General features: G+C 35.8%; 1 protein-coding gene across 5 annotated transcripts in view; it reads right to left on the bottom strand.

The window, feature by feature from the left end:
• AIMP1 (aminoacyl tRNA synthetase complex interacting multifunctional protein 1) overlaps positions 1 to 16,257 on the bottom strand; it is a 49,430-nt gene that overhangs the window by 30,866 nt on the left and 2,307 nt on the right. For 2 of the 5 annotated variants that reach the window (XM_064584937.1, XM_045880628.3), the window contains exons 2-3: positions 3,376 to 3,509; positions 946 to 1,059 (exon numbers count right to left, since the gene is read on the bottom strand). In XM_064584937.1, coding sequence (XP_064441007.1) covers positions 946 to 1,059; positions 3,376 to 3,509 — 248 coding nt within the window. Of the gene's footprint in view, positions 1 to 945; positions 1,060 to 3,375; positions 3,510 to 15,392; positions 15,442 to 15,828; positions 15,994 to 16,257 lie in introns of all 5 variants that reach the window. The other 3 variants (XM_054508777.2, XM_054508778.2, XM_045880629.3) reach the window with 3 other exon arrangements.

The raw sequence follows: 16,257 nt of genomic DNA, 5'->3' as shown, positions 1-16,257 counted from the left end.
GGCATATAGTAAAACATAATAAATGTCAGCTAAATATTATTACAGGTTATTTTCAATAACTAATAGGGAACAGTGATGATCAAGTTGAAATATGTAGCACAGAGATTAAAAGCAGATTTTTTTTTAAATTTAAGTATAGTTAACATATAGCTATATTAGTTTCAGGCATACAATAGGATTTCCCTGATGAGGTAAGAATATACTATAGAAAAAAGTCTTCAACAAATGGTGTTGGGAAAACTGGATAGCTACATGCAAAAGAATGAAACTGAACCACTTCCTTACATAATACACAAAAATAAACTCAAAATGGATTAAAGACCTAAATGTGAGACCTGAAACCATAAAATTCCTAGAAGAAAACATAGGCAGTAATTTGACATTGGCTACAGCAACATTTTTCTAAGTATATCTCTTGAGGAAAGGGAAACAAAAACAAAACTAAACTGATAGGACTACACCAGAATAAAAAGCTTTTGTACAGCAAAGGAAACCATCGACAAAATAAAAAGGCAACCAACTGAATGAGAGAAGGTATTTGCAAATGATCTATCTCTTAAGGGCTCAATACCCAAAATATATACAGAACTTTTACAATTCAACACCAAAAATCACCATCATCATCATCATCATCCAGTGAAATCGGGCACAGGACCTGAATAGACATTTTTCCAAAGACATACAGATGGCCAACAAATACATGAAAACATGCTCAACATCACTATAAGCACAGGCGTTTGCACCCTGGGTCTGCACTTTTTGCATGAGCTCAGGCAAGATCATTTGCCTTTTCTAAGTCTCCATTTTCTCTTCTGTAGAGGAGGTAGATTGCATGAGAAGGGCTACTGTGGGGATAAAATGAGAAATCAAGTATAATACCTAATTTAACAATTAATGATATAATTATTATTATAAATCAAAACAACCTATCATTTATATAATTACCTCCATTTTGAATTTCTGCCTGAATTAGCTCTTGTTTCAATTCTTCAATTTCTTTCTTTAATTTAGCATTTTCAACTCGAAGTTTCTTCTCTTCTCTCAAAGTTGCCTGCAAAACTAGGATTAAGAAAATCCAGGTAAGATATAGCCATGCTTTCTAAGAGGTTTCTTATGAACACTACCCGATAAGAGCACAGCAGTATAAACATAACTAGGATAATACCAATAACTAACATAACCTTTATGTCAGGAATTGGCAAACATTAATATTTATTAGAATAAAATGATAATTAACATAGAGAAAAAGGAAGAAAACCTGTGAAATAATAACAGAACAGAAAAAATTTGTTTATGAAGCATTTCCTAGCTTCCATAAAGATGCTAAAGACAACTTAAGAACTGGACTCAAAGTGTCAACCATAGATAAACTGTCAAAATGAGGCAAGTATTAGACATATTATTTTTTTAAAGCCAGAGATCTAATGATAGCAAACCACAAAAAAACTTCTCATTTCTTTCTTTTTAATCATTACCTTGTAAAAGTACCTGAATAATCTTTTACTCCTAATGTTTCAGACACTGAGCTAGCCAAACATTCAAGGAGTGAAACCGCTTCAAAGATTTCCTCAAGATATGTGTGTTAAAGGTGAGCAATAGGGTATACAAAAGAATAAAAGAAAAACAGTGATTCTCAGTGGGGTTGGTACTGCTTCCTAGGTAGGATTTTTAAAATCTGTGGGAGTTATTTTTGGTTGTCACAAATAATAGGAGTCATTCTGGGCATTTACTGGGCAGGAGTCAGGAATGTCAGATGTCCTGAAATATGCTAGATATACTTGTAAAATGAAGAGCTGTCTCACATTCTGCAGAATTTTCTAGTAACCCACTGTACATTTGTATAGGTGAAAATCCTGTTAATTATTTGAGCCTTGACACTCTTTTTTATGTATAAACACAAAATATTCTTAAACATTTTCATTACACCCTGAATTTTCTATATAAATCAAGTATCTTATAAATTGAGAGTAAATTGTACTTTGTTTTGTTCACAGCTTTCCTTAAAGAATTATTCATCATTCTGAATAAACAAAAAACATACCTGAAAGCTGTTTTTGGTATCAGAGTTGCCTACATAAAGGCAAACTAAATACAAACTCATACCAATTAGCATTATATCTACTGCATTCTTGGTGATTCCATGTATGGGAACCATACAGCATAGGACTCTCTACTATGTCTGGTAGGACAGTCCTGCCTAAGTATTTACTCACTAAAATACACATTTTCAGTATTACTACAATTTATATATTACATTCTTCTTAATTTTCCTCTACCTTACATACACGGTTAACATATGTTTTGAAATTATGTATATAGGCAGGTTATTTTATCTAAGAAATATTTTCTTTACAGGGTATTAAAAGATTTTACAAAATATTTACTGTAACATAGGAATAATGGGACTGAGAACCACCTAGGATAGGCTACCAAAAAATAATAAAGGTGAAGAATAAATATGCAGTAAGTGTAGAAGGGTTCCTTTTTCTTTTTTTTTTTTTTGATTAGCAAAACTGAAATGCTAGTCAAGCTAATAGCAACCCATATGAGAAAAAATTCACACAGAAGCACTGATCATCTCTAATCTTTATCTTACTAATGGAAAAAAAATTAAAAATTTTAAGAAAAATAACAAGAAATCCTTTAAGAATTTAAAGAAAAAATGTTTACAAAACATAAAAAAGGAATAATTAAAACAGTATTTTAAAAATAAGAAAAAAGAATTAATAAAGAAAAAATATTCTGAAGAGTAACTGTATGATTCTGTAACCATTCACAATCTTATGCAGCAAAGAAAAGCATTTATTTCTATTAGTTATTCTAAAAGACTTGGGGATTTTCATCATATCATTAACATTGGTTATTGAGAAATAAAAAATATATTTAAACAAAAATCAACCTAAATCCTAAAAGGAGAAATTCAGATTTGATATTTTTGTATATATCATAGCAATTCCTAGGTAAAACTTAAAGACGTATTGGAAAAAATGTAAAAATCATTTCAGAAAATGCTTTAAGTAGAGGGTATTAATATAAGTATATATTCTTAGAGGAGATAAATTTGAGTTCATATTTGATTTTACCCAATTTTCTTCAGTTTAATCTTTAATTCTATATGAACTTATTTTAAATGTTAACTTTCCTTTAGCCCTCTTAAAATAATACATTGTTTTCTCTACATTACATTCACTATATACCAATTCTAATTTATCTCAATTCCAGAATATTATTTCACTCAAAATTAAAATAGTAAAGGCATCTAAAAGTTACCATCAAGATGATGAAGTATATTTATGGGGTAAACACAGTTTTTGTGCTCTTGTCCATATAGGAATTCATTTTAAGTATCTCCTCCAAAAATGCAAAATCTCTTACTTGCTTTCTCCTTAAGAAGAGCAACTTGCTGCTTTAAATAGTCAATAATTTGATCTGCTTCTGCACCCTTCTGTTCCAGTCTCTTCAGAACAGCACCATTAGTTGCCATTTTTGCCAAGAAACGGCAGAAAATCCTAAGTGAAAAAATAAAAGGTGGTAAATTACACTATAGAAAGAATAGATTTATTGTACACGACACTATGAGCAAGCAGTCTGAAAGGAAAAATATCTTCTATTCTAACAAATCAATACACTAGAAAAACACTTTTCCGACATAGAGCAACAAACCAAATGGCAGAAATGTTAACAACTAATGCCTCAGTATGTTTGGAAGAAGCAATCATTTTTTTTTTTCCCTAAATGCAAAAAAGATGCTATTTAACCACATTTTAGGTTGGAAAGTTTTAAAGAAAGCTTTAAAATACGTATGGCAGAGTATTATGATGCAAAACAGGAATACTAAGAGAAAAGAATAACAATAACCTTAACTAAGCTATAGTGAGTGCCACCCCTGTGTTCCGAAGTTAAGAATTGCTGAATTCTTAGTGTTTATTTTTTGTATATTGGATATTTCTACTGTTTATTTAACTATTCTACTGTTTATTTAACTATGTACAATTTTAAGGAGGAACATGTGAATTAAGAAGGACAAAAAGATCAACAATTAGGAAAATATGAATATTAATGACATGCCTACTCAGAAATAACATCAGCATATATACTATGACCCCTGTAAAAGAAAATTATTGTAATTTTAATTTTATAATTCATAGAAATTAGAAAACATCCTGTCAGTGTGCAGAAAAATGCGTATAAGCAAACATTCTGAGATTAACTCATAATGTTAAAGTTTAAAATGCTGAATATTAAGACAAATAGTCACACTGACAAAAGACAAGATTAATCATTAATACTACTACAAACTTTTTACCTGATTAACTTCCATTTATAATATAAAGCATAACAATGACATAAGCATTGAAGTAATTCTGATTTTAGACAATAAAATGGTAAAATTTTTTGATAAAGGAAAAAATTGGCTAAAATGAACAAATACTACAAGATTGTTTGAAAATTTCATATTATGCAATATCCATCCTATATAAAGAACATTCTGAAATGTTTACCTTTTTATAAAAAGAGAATAAATTCTCAAAAAACCTTATGCTAAAATTGACAATTTATAATACAGAACCACCAAAAAAATAAAAACCTGATAAAAATAAAGTTGTTGTAAGTGAAGAAAATATAAATGAGGTTAATCTGAAAAAGTCATAGTAAACTGCTAATTTTCTATATGGACTATTATTTAACAGTTAAAAAACATACAGAGCAAACAAATAAAAAGGTACAAAAATTGAAAATGAAGATATCAACTTTAAACTCAGCCAATTTTTAAACATGAACACAGAATATTCTGTTGTTGTTCCTCAAATGCTGTTCTAGAATTTTAGAGAAAAGTACAAATAAACAGATGAAGAAAGTTAAAGTAAAAAAAAAGCCATGTTCTTCTGGACTTTTAATATCCTCCTCAGTAAGCATTTTTTTAGTTTAAGGTCTTTCTATTTTAGTCTAACATAATAATCAAATATATTCAATAGGTGAAAATAGCTATCCCAAGAAAAGTAAGGAGTATTTGATTTAGCATACTTTGTTAGCTTTTACTTTTGTAGCAAAGAAAAATTTGGTGAGATAATATTAAAATAAATGTGACCTTAGTGATATGCTTTAGAAAAATCCCTAGTCAACTAATATCTTAACTGATAAGAAACAAGTAGATTTAAGTGTAAAATAGTTGTCATAAATTTGCCAACAGGTACAGAAAGTTATCTCACAAATATCAGCAAAACATGAAATTCATGTCCTGACAGACACAAAAACAGTTTCAAACTAAGACTAACAATGATTCAAAAAACAGAGATCATAAATCCTAGGCTAAGAGAAAAAAAATATATAATTTTACTGAGTTGATAAATCTATTAACTATCTGCAAAATACAGTTACAAAAGTGAGTTAAATAAAATATGACTTTTGTAATATATATTGAAGCACAGGCATAAGTTTAAGAAAGAATGTTTCAAAACATAAACACAAATGAGCTGAATATATTAAACACATACATAGAGCCACTAAGAGGAAATAATAGGATAAAAGGAAGTGATAATACTTTGAATGATACTGATAAATATATACCTTTATATTTTATATACTTGCGTATAACTCTACAAATACTTGCTTAGATTAAGGTCTAGTTTTAAATTCTGAAATATAACTAGGACTGATAATTGCGTATCACTTGAAATATTCAGTAAAAATGGATTTCTTTTTAACAAAATAACTATATAAATAAAACATGAAAAATAAAAGGAAAACATGTTAGTAACAAAGGGAAATGTTACTGAAAAACATATTAAGGCCATGAAGTCTTTTTTTTTAAATATTTTATTTACTTGGAGGGGGGAAAGATGGCGGAGGAGTAGGGGACCCTATTTCAACTGGTCCCCGGAATTGAGCTGGATATCTACCAGACCACGCTGAGCACCCACAAAACCAGCCTGAGATGTAAGAAGATCTGGATCTCTACAAACAGAATATCGCAGGCAGTTGGTTTTGAGGTACGAAGCGGGGAGCCGTGATTCGCGGACAGATATCGGAGGAAAAACGGCAGCGGGAGGGTGCCTGGCTGTGGGGATCCTACACCGCCGGTGAGCAACAGCCTCCTGCACTGGGGACAGGGCACAGACTCGCAGACCGGTATCAGCAGGGAAAGGACTTTAGGGCAGCCCCTGGGGTGGAAAACCAGACCGGCGGGGTTGCGCGCACCCGAACCGCAGCCCCCCGGACAGAAACCTGGAGCGACGGTCCCACGCACGCGAACTGCAGCCTCCCAGACGGAAACCTGGTGCGCTGGGGTCGCGCCGGTGAACTGCAACGCCCGGGGTGGGAACCCCGAGCGGAGAAGTCACGCATGCGCGCCCACGAACTGGGAGCGACTGGCGGTTTTAGAAGCACAAAGGGCAGAGATGTGCCCCGACCTGGAGGCAGGACTGGGGGCGCTGCGGAGGGGCGCACAACCCAGGACGCTGCAGTTTATAGCAGCAGGGACAGAAACGGAGACAGTGTGGCCTGGAGAGCTCACTGAAGAACAGACTGAGGTCTCTCTGCTCTGAGGCAGAGGGTTGGAAACAGTCTCTTCTGCTCTGACTCGCGGGAGAGAAGCTGTAAGCTGCCAGGGAAAGCTGCCAAGGACAATAGCCGCCAAAACTGATTCCCACTGAGCCCATCCCCCGCCACAGGGGGGGGCAGGGCAACTCCACCCAAACAGGGTTGCCTGACTAACAGCGTGGCAGGCCCCACCCTCAGAAGACAGGCTGGGAAAATAAGAGGCCAGCAACCCTGAGGTCCCAAGAAAACAGGTGCATCTTGCTTGGGTTCTGGTCAATAATTTCGACTCTATACATTCCCTCAAACACCCATCAACAGAATGACTAGGAGGAGGAGCCCCCAAAACAGAAAGGACTCAGAGATTATGACTTATGCTGCAGATTTACAAATGGATGCAGATATAACCAAGATGTCGGAGATGGAATTCAGGCTAGCAATTGTGAAGACAATGGCTAGAATGGAGAAATCAATTAATGGCAACATAGAGTCTCTAAGGGCAGAAATAAAAGGGGAATTGGCAGAACTTAAAAATGCTATCAATGAGATCCAATCCAATCTAGATAATCTAACAGCTAGGGTAACTGAGACAGAAGAGAGAATAAGCGATCTGGAAGACAGTATAATAGATAAAAAGGGAAAAGAGGAGGCCAGGGAAAAACAACTCAGAATCCATGAAAATAAAATCAGAGAAATAAGTGACACCATGAGGCATTCCAATGTCAGAATCATTGGAATCCCGGAGGGAGTGGAGAGAGAGAGAGGGCTAGAAGATGTATCTGAGCAAATCGTAGCTGAGAACTTCCCTAATTCGAGTCCTAGAGGCAGAGAGGACCCCTCCTAAGATCAAGGAAAACAGGCCAACACCCCGGCATGTAATAGTAAAACTTGCAAATCTTAGAACCAAGGGAACCATCTTAAGGGCAGTTAGGGGGAAGAGATTCCTTACGTACAGAGGGAGGAACATCAGAATAATGTCAGACCTATCCACAGAGACCTGGCAAGCCAGAAAGGCCTGGCAAGACATATTCAGGGTACTAAATGAGAAGAACATGCAGCCAAAATACTTTATCTGGCAAGGCTTTCATTCAGAATGGATGGAGAGATGCAGAGCTTCCACGACCGGCAGAAGTTGAAAGAATATGTGACCACTAAGCCAGCCCTGCAAGAAATATTAAGGGGGGTTCTATAAAAGGAGAAAGACCCCAAGAGTGATATACGACAGAAATTTACAGGGACAATCTATAAAAACAACGTCTTCACAGGCAACATGATGACAATTAATTCATATCTTTCAATAATCACTCTCAACGTGAATGGTCTAAATGCTCCCATAAAATGGCACAGGGTTGCAGATTGGACATCCATATGCTGTCTACAAGAGACTCATTTTGAACCTAAAGATACATCCAGACTGAAAGTGAAGGGATGCAGATCTATCTTCCATGCCAGCGGACCTCAAAAGAAAGCTGGGGTAGCAATGCTTATATCAGACAAATTAGATTTTTTTTTAAGATTTTATTTATTTATTTGACAGAGAGAGACCCTCAGTGAGAGAAGGAACACAAGCAGGGGGAGTGGGAGAGGGAGAAGCAGGCTTCCCGCGGAGCAGAGAGCCCGATGTGGGGCTTGATCCCAGGACCCTGGGATCATGACCTGAGCCGAAGGCAGACGCTTAACGACTGAGCCACCCAGGCGCCCTGACAAATTAGATTTTAAACTAAAGTCTGTAATAAGAGACACAGAAGGACACTATATCATTTTTAAAGGGTCTATCCAACAAGAAGATCTAACAATTGTAAATATCTATGCCCCCAACATGGGAGCAGTCATCTACATAAGCCAACTGTTAACCAAAATAAAGACTCATATTGATAACAATACGTTAATTGTAGGAGACCTCAATACTCCACTCTCAGCAATGGACAGATCATCTAAGCAGAAAATCAACAAGGAAACAAGAGCTTTGAATGATACATTGGACCAGAGGGACCTCATAGATATTTACAGAACGTTCCATCCTAAAACAACAGAATACTCATTCTTCTCGAGAGCACATGGAACTTTCTCCAGAATAGACCACATACTGGGTCACAAATCAGGTCTCAACCGATACCAAAAGATTGAGATTACTCCCTGCATATTCTCAGACCATAATGCTCTAAAACTGGAACTCAATCACAAGAAAAAATTTGGAAGAAATTCAAACACGTGGAAGCTAAAGACCACTCTGCTCAAGAATGTTTGGGTCAACCAAGAAATCAAAGAAGAACTTAAGCAATTCATGGAAATCAATGAGAACGAAAACACATCGGTCTAAAACCTATGGGATACTACAAAGGCGGTCCTAAGGGGGAAATACATAGCCATCCAAGCCTCACTCAAAAAAATAGAAAAATCCCGAATTCACCAACTAACTCTACACCTTAAAGAACTAGAGAAAAAGCAACAAACGACGCCTAAGCCACACATTAGAAGAGAAATAGGGGCGCCTGGGTGGCTCCGTTGGTTAAGCGACTGCCTTCGGCTCGGGTCATGATCCTGGAGTCCCTGGATCGAGTCCCGCATTGGGCTCCCTGCTCGGCGGGGAGCCTGCTTCTGCCTCTGACCCTCCCCCCCTCATGTGCTCTCTCTCTCTCATTCTCTCTGTCTCAAATAAATAAATAAATAAAATCTTTAAAAAAAAAAAAAGAAGAGAAATAATTAAAATTAGAGCAGAAATCAATGAATTAGAAACCAGAAACACAGTAGAGCAGATCAAAGAAACTAGAAGTTGGTTCTTTGAAAGAATTAATAAGATTGATAAACCACTGGCCAGACTTATCCAAAAGAAAAGAGAAAGGACCCAAATTAATAAAATTAGGAATGAAAGGGGAGAGATCACGACTAACACCAAGGAAATAGAAACAATTATTAGAAAATATTATCAACAACTATATGCCAATAAACTGAGCAATCTGGATGAAATGGAGGCCTTCCTGGAAACCTATAAGCTGCCAAGACTGAAACAGGAAGAAATTGACAACATGAATAGGCCAATAACCAGTAACGACATTGAAGCAGTGATCAAAAACCTCCCAAAAGACAAGAGTCCAGGGCCTGATGGATTCCCTGGGGAATTCTACCAAACATTCAAAGAAGAAATAATACCTATTCTACTGAAGCTGTTTCAAAAAACAGAAACAGAAGGAAAACTTCCAAACTCATTCTATGAGGCCAGCATTACCTTAATCCCCAAACCAGGCAAAGACCCCATCAAAAAGGAGAATTTCAGACCGATATCCCTGATGAATATGGATTCCAAAATCCTCAACAAAATCCTAGCTAATAGGATCCAACAATACATTAAAAGGATCATCCCCACGACCAAGTGGGATTTATCCCCGGGATGCAAGGGTGGTTCAACATTCGCAAATCAATCAATGTGATAGAACACATTAATAAGAGGAGGGAGAAGAACCATATGGTCCTCTCAATTGATGCAGAAAAAGCATTTGACAAAATACAGCATCCTTTCGTGATTAAAACTCTCCAGAGTATAGGGATAGAGGGAACATTCCTCAAGCTCATAAAATCCATCTATGAAAAACCCACAGCGAATATCATCCTCAACGGGGAAAAGCTGAGAGCTTAAGATCAGGAACACGTCAAGGGTGCCCACTCTCACCACTGTTGTTCAACATAGTACTAGAAGTCCTAGCAACAGCAATCAGACAACAAAAAGAGATAAAAGGTATTCAAATTGGCAAAGAAGAAGTCAAACTCTCTGTTTTTGCAGATGACAGGATACTTTATGTGGAAAACCCAAAAGACTCCACCCCCAAATTACTGGAACTCATCCAGCAATTCAGTAATGTGGCAGGATACAAAATCAATGCACAGAAATCAGTTGCTTTCTTATACACTAACAACGCAACTGTAGAAAGAGAAATTAAAGAAATGATTCCATTTACAATAGCACCAAAAACCGTAAGATATCTCGGAATAAACCTAACCAAAGAGGTAAAGGATCTATACTCTAGGAACTACAAAACACTCATGAAAGAAATTGAAGAAGACACAAAAAGATGGAAAAATATTCCATGCTCATGGATCGGAAGAATAAACATTGTTAAAATGTCTATGCTACCCAGAGCAATCTGTACCTTCAGTGCCATCCCCATCAAAATTCCAATGACATTTTTCAAAGTGCTGGAACAAACAATCCTAAAATTTGTATGGAATCAGAAAAGACCCCGAATCGCCAATGAGATGTTGAAAAAGAAAAACAAAGCTGGGCGCATCACATTGCCTAATTTCAAGCTATATTACAAAGCAGTGATCACCAAAACAGCATGGTACTGGCACAAAAACAGACATACAGACCAATGGAACAGAAGAGAGAACCCAGATATGGACCCTCAACTCTATGGTCAAATAATCTTTGACACAGCAGGAAAAAACATGCAATGGAAAAAAGACAGTCTCTTCAAAAAATGGTGCTGGGAAAATTGGACAGCCACATGCAGAAGAATGAAACTCGACCATTCTCTAACACCATTCACAAAGATAAACTCAAAATGGATGAAAGACCTCAATGTGAGACAGGAATCCATCAAAATCCTAGAGGAGAACATAGGCAGTAACCTCTTTGACATCACCCACAGCAACTTCTTTCAAGATACATTCCAAAAGCTAGTGAAACAAAAGCAAAAATGAACTTTTGGGACTTCATCAAGATAAAAAGTCTGCAGAGCAAAGGAAACAGTCAACTAAACAAAGAGGCAACCCACAGAATGGGAGAAGATATTTGCAAATGACACTACAGATAAAGGGCTGGTATCCAAGATCTATAAAGAACTTCTCAAACTCAACACCCAAAAAATAAATAATCAAGTCAAAAAGTGGGCAGAAGATATGACCAGACACTTCTCTGAAGAAGACATACAAATGGCTAACAGACACATGAAAAAATGTTCATCATCATTAGCCGTCAGGGAAATCCAAATCAAAACCACACTGAGATACCACCTTACACCAGTTAGAATAGCAAAAATGGACAGGGAAAGCAACAACAAATGTTGGAGAGGTTGTGGAGAAAGGGGAACCCTCTTACACTGTTGGTAGGAATGCAAGTTGGTACAGCCACTTTGGAAAACACTGTGGAGGTTCCTCAAAAATTTAAAAATAGAGCTACCCTATGACCCAGCAATTGCACTACTGGGTATTTACCCCAAAGACACAGATGTAGTGAAAAGAAGGGCCATATGCACCCCAATGTTCATAGCAGCAATGTCCACAATAGCCAAACTGTGGAAAGAGCCGAGATGCCCTTCAACAGATGAATGGATAAAGACGATGTGGTCCATATATACAATGGAATATCACTCAGCCATCAGAAAAGATGAATACCCAACTTTTACATCAACATGGATGGGACTGGAGGAAATTATGCTAAGTGAAATAAGTCAAGCAGAGAAAGTCAATTATCATATGGTTTCACTTATTTGTGGAACATAAGGAATAGCATGGAGGACATTAGGAGAAGGAAGGGAAAAATGGGGGGGGGGAATTGGAGGGAGAGATGAACCATGAGAGACTATGGACCTGAGAAACAAACAGGGTTTTAGAGGGGAGGGGGGAGGGGGGATGGGTTAGCCCGGTGATGGGTATTAAGGAGGGCACGTACTGCATGGAGCACTGGGTGTTATACGAAAACAATGGATCATGGATCACTACATCAAAAACTAATGATGTAATGTATGGTGACTAACATAACATAATAAAATTAAAAATAAAATAAAATAAAATAAAATTTGTTAATCATGAAAAAAATATTTTATTTACTTATTTTAGAGATAGAGAGTATACAAGTGGGGGTGGGGGAGAGCAGAGGGAGAGGGAAAAACAGACTCTGTGCTGAGTGCAGAGCAGGACGTGTGGCTTAATGTTACAATCCTGAGATCATGACCAGAAACTAAATCAAGAGTCCAATGCTTAGCTGAGACAACCAGGCACTTCATAGGCCATGAAGTCTTAAAATGTTGAGAACAGAGAGAGAGGACAGTGATCCTAATAAACCACTCACATATAAAATAATTATGGATGACAGAGTCATCTCAAATTTCCTGATAGGTATTACTGGGTAATAATAATATCTAGTGTTTACTTTGTTTTTAGTATTTGCCAGGTCTTTTTCTAAGCACTTCACAGTATTAACTTATTTAATTATCACAATACTTTAAGGTACATATTATTATTTCTCCTCCTTATTTAGAATATTAAGACTTATTACAAGAGTAATGAGATAAAGGTAATTTAATAAAAAGAACATGGACTTGGAAATCACAAGACCTTGAATCAAATCCTACCCTTTGCCCCTCAACAACTTACCTAACCTCTCTGAGCCTCAGTTTTCTCATTTGTAAAATGGAGATAATTTTATATATTCCATAGCACTGATACATTGCAAAATGCGATACCATGAATAATACTCAAGATTTTTGGCACATAGCTAAAAAATGTGAGGCACTGAGCACAATTTTGGGAACACAACAAAGGATATATGTACAATCCCCACCTTCACGAAGCTCACAGTAGTATGGGTTACCTATGGGCATGATATTTTGTAGATCCTTAGCTATGATTTTTACATTTTCTTAAAGGTCAAGAACATAACAAATAATAAAAATACAAATTATGGAAACTGATATTAAAATATAGTAGGTAATTTGGCTAAGCCACACCTTAATTTCTCTGTGAATGGTATACAGTCTACAGGGGTGATAAATATTAATATATTTACATTAATTCTAAATTTTGTATTTATAATAGTGTACAAAATATATCCACGGACTCCTGTCCAAGGGAATACAATAAGACAACAGCCAACGGAAAATCTTTGCACTTTTCCCTACAAATAGATATTGTCATCATAATTATGGAAACTCTAAAGGTAATAGACTTAAGATTATTTAAACAACTGGTACACAAAGAAGGAACACTCAGTGGCATATAGCAGATTTCACTCTAAATGCCTTGTGAAGGTCTTCTAAGGACTAATATTAACAGTTCTCAGCTCTAGCTCAGAAGGCAAAGCAATCCAGCATGAGCCATACGTACCATTTTGCCAAAGGCATACAAATGGCCAAGAATACAAAGAGAAAAACTCTTTTATGAAAATGATATAAATCATTCTGGTTTAAGGAAAAGAAAAAAAGAATAAAAATTCACTAAATACCTTCTGCTCAGTTTTGCTGCAAATCTAAACCTGCTCTAAAAAATAAAGTCTTAAAAAAAATTCAGTGAACCACAAACTTAAGAGTGTATGAATTTAAAACCTGAAAATACTCTACATCCTAATTACTTATGACAAAGTCCTTATTTGGTTACACAATAATTAATAACCTTCCAACATTTACAACATATATCATATAGTGATAGGTTACTTGTAACTACCTTAACTGCCACAATATCAGCAATACCACTACAAAGGAAGCCTCATTAAAAGAAGAGAGGAAATATCTTTTGCTAGCACAGTCATTTTTCTGGTAATAATCAAGTTTTCTTGGGAAAATAAAACTTAGGAATGATTATAAAACACACTAGGTGTTAAGCAGTGTCTACTTTTTCTCTACTCCTAGATAATTGGTTATCTTGGCAATATTATTCATGATATCAAAATTAACATGCCTTTTGAGATATTTTGGATTAGCTTCTAGTCAGGTCTATATGTTGACACAACTTTTTCTCAAATGCTAAGAGCTATTTATTGTTTTTAGAATTAGAAGCTCTGGAAACAGGTTTTCTAGTACGTGTTAATTGTCTTTAAACTTTCAAAAATATAAGTTGTATGCATAAGTTTATGTCCATACTTTCTAGCAATATGCAGATATTGATCACTAGCACCAGCAGAAGAGCAGTATCTTTAGCCAACAAATCTTGGTTGAATCACATACTTAATAGGCTGTGTGACCTTGGTAAAGTTACTTAACTTTTCTGTGCTTTATTTTCTTAATTATAAAATGAGGATAGTTTCACCTGATTTCACTTCCTACTTCTTTACCTCCTTTTAGGGCTCTTTTTTCTTGACTTGTCCCTTTAATGCTTATGTTTTTCAGAGTTTGGTCCTGATCTCTAGTCTCTTCTACGGATTACAAACTATCACCACAGAGATCAGGGATGTCTTTGTGTTCCAGGGTAACAATGATCGAAACAGCTGAAGGTGAATGCTTTAAGCAAGGCAAAACAGACTGCACAACTCCCTGTTGTCTGCCATTTACGCTACCTGCCAGGCCCCTATAAAAAAATTTAAGTTCACGACTGCAATTTTACTTCTATTTCCTGATTTTGAGCCATGTGCTGGGTTTATAGTAAAGAGCAAAATTAAACATGTTCTTGGTACTCACTAAGCTTTCAGACAAATGAGGGAAACACAGTAAATTGGAAAAACAAATTTAAATGAGGTTATGTTTAGGGCAACAGTGCTAGTTTAGAAACAACTTAAAGCTTAAAGCTCAGACAGATCTTGCACCATTCAACCTAGTGCTCATTTCATTATTGTGCGCCAACTGCTCCATAGTGATTTTCAACTTTACATTGAGTACCTGTTGAATTTTGTAACTTTTAAGTTCCCTTAGTCTCCTCAGAGCTTTCAATGTGCTAATAGACTTAGGGTTTCTCACAGATGATAATGTTAATAAAACAATAACAGATAAAATTTGCAAAGTATTTATTATGGGCTGGCTGAATGCATTACATAGATCACCCATGAATACTGTAATTATTTCCATTATATACACAGAAGAAAATTTGAATTAAAATTAATTTGCCTTAGGTCATATGACTAGTTAGTAAATAAAAGGATTAAAACTTACCGTCTGTCTGATTCTGGAGTTAGCTCTTTTAATGTCCAAGCTATAATTTCTATAAAAGACATAATTATGTAGAGTTTCCAAATGTATTTAACCACAGAATCCTAACCAAGGAACACCTATTAACATTTACTAGAATAGTATCCTCTAAAAGAGTTTGGGAATACTGGCTTAATCTGCACTAAATTTTATTTAATGATTAGGAGATAAAACAGACATATTTAATTGCATGTACAGTAATCATAAATGTAAAACACTTACATAGAGAAAAAAATTACACAGAGAAATAATACTTAACTGCACGCACAGTAATTACAAATATAAAACACATAAAGAAAAAAAGAGAAAACAGTCCATGAGATGTTAATTCTGTCTGGATAGTAAGAATTCTTGGACAGTTTAGATTTTTTTTTCCTTTACTAAATTAAAAAATAATGACCTTGGGGTGCCTGGGTGGCTCAGTCAGTTAAGCCGCTGCCTTCACCTCAGGTCATGATTCCAGGACCCTGGGACCGAGCCCTGCATCAGGCTCCTTGCTCTGCGGGGAGCCTGCTTCTCCCTCTTCCTCTGCCACTCCCCCTGCTTGTGCTCTCTCTCTCTCACTCTGTCAAATAAATAAATAAAAACTCTTTAAAAAAAAAAATGACTTTATTTTTATGACAAAAAGAATTTGAAAAGTATTATCTAAATTATTCTGCCTCTTAACATTAATTTTGTTCACAATATGCATTATATTTCATTAGACCTAAAAAGCCATTGTAAGATGCCACTAATCAAAGCTGAGGCTGATTTTATGAAATACATGAATTTAGACATCTTAATCATTAAAACATATACAAAAGGCTATTTCTGAGATTTCTGTCATTTC

This window comes from Mirounga angustirostris, unplaced genomic scaffold (assembly GCF_029215605.1).
Source record: "Mirounga angustirostris isolate CCGP_5_RB_7025 unplaced genomic scaffold, mMirAng1.0.hap1 SCAF_2, whole genome shotgun sequence".
Classification (NCBI taxonomy): Eukaryota; Metazoa; Chordata; class Mammalia; order Carnivora; family Phocidae; genus Mirounga; species Mirounga angustirostris.
Note: the sequence above shows the minus strand (reverse complement) of the source record. Positions and strands in the feature narration are given on the sequence as shown.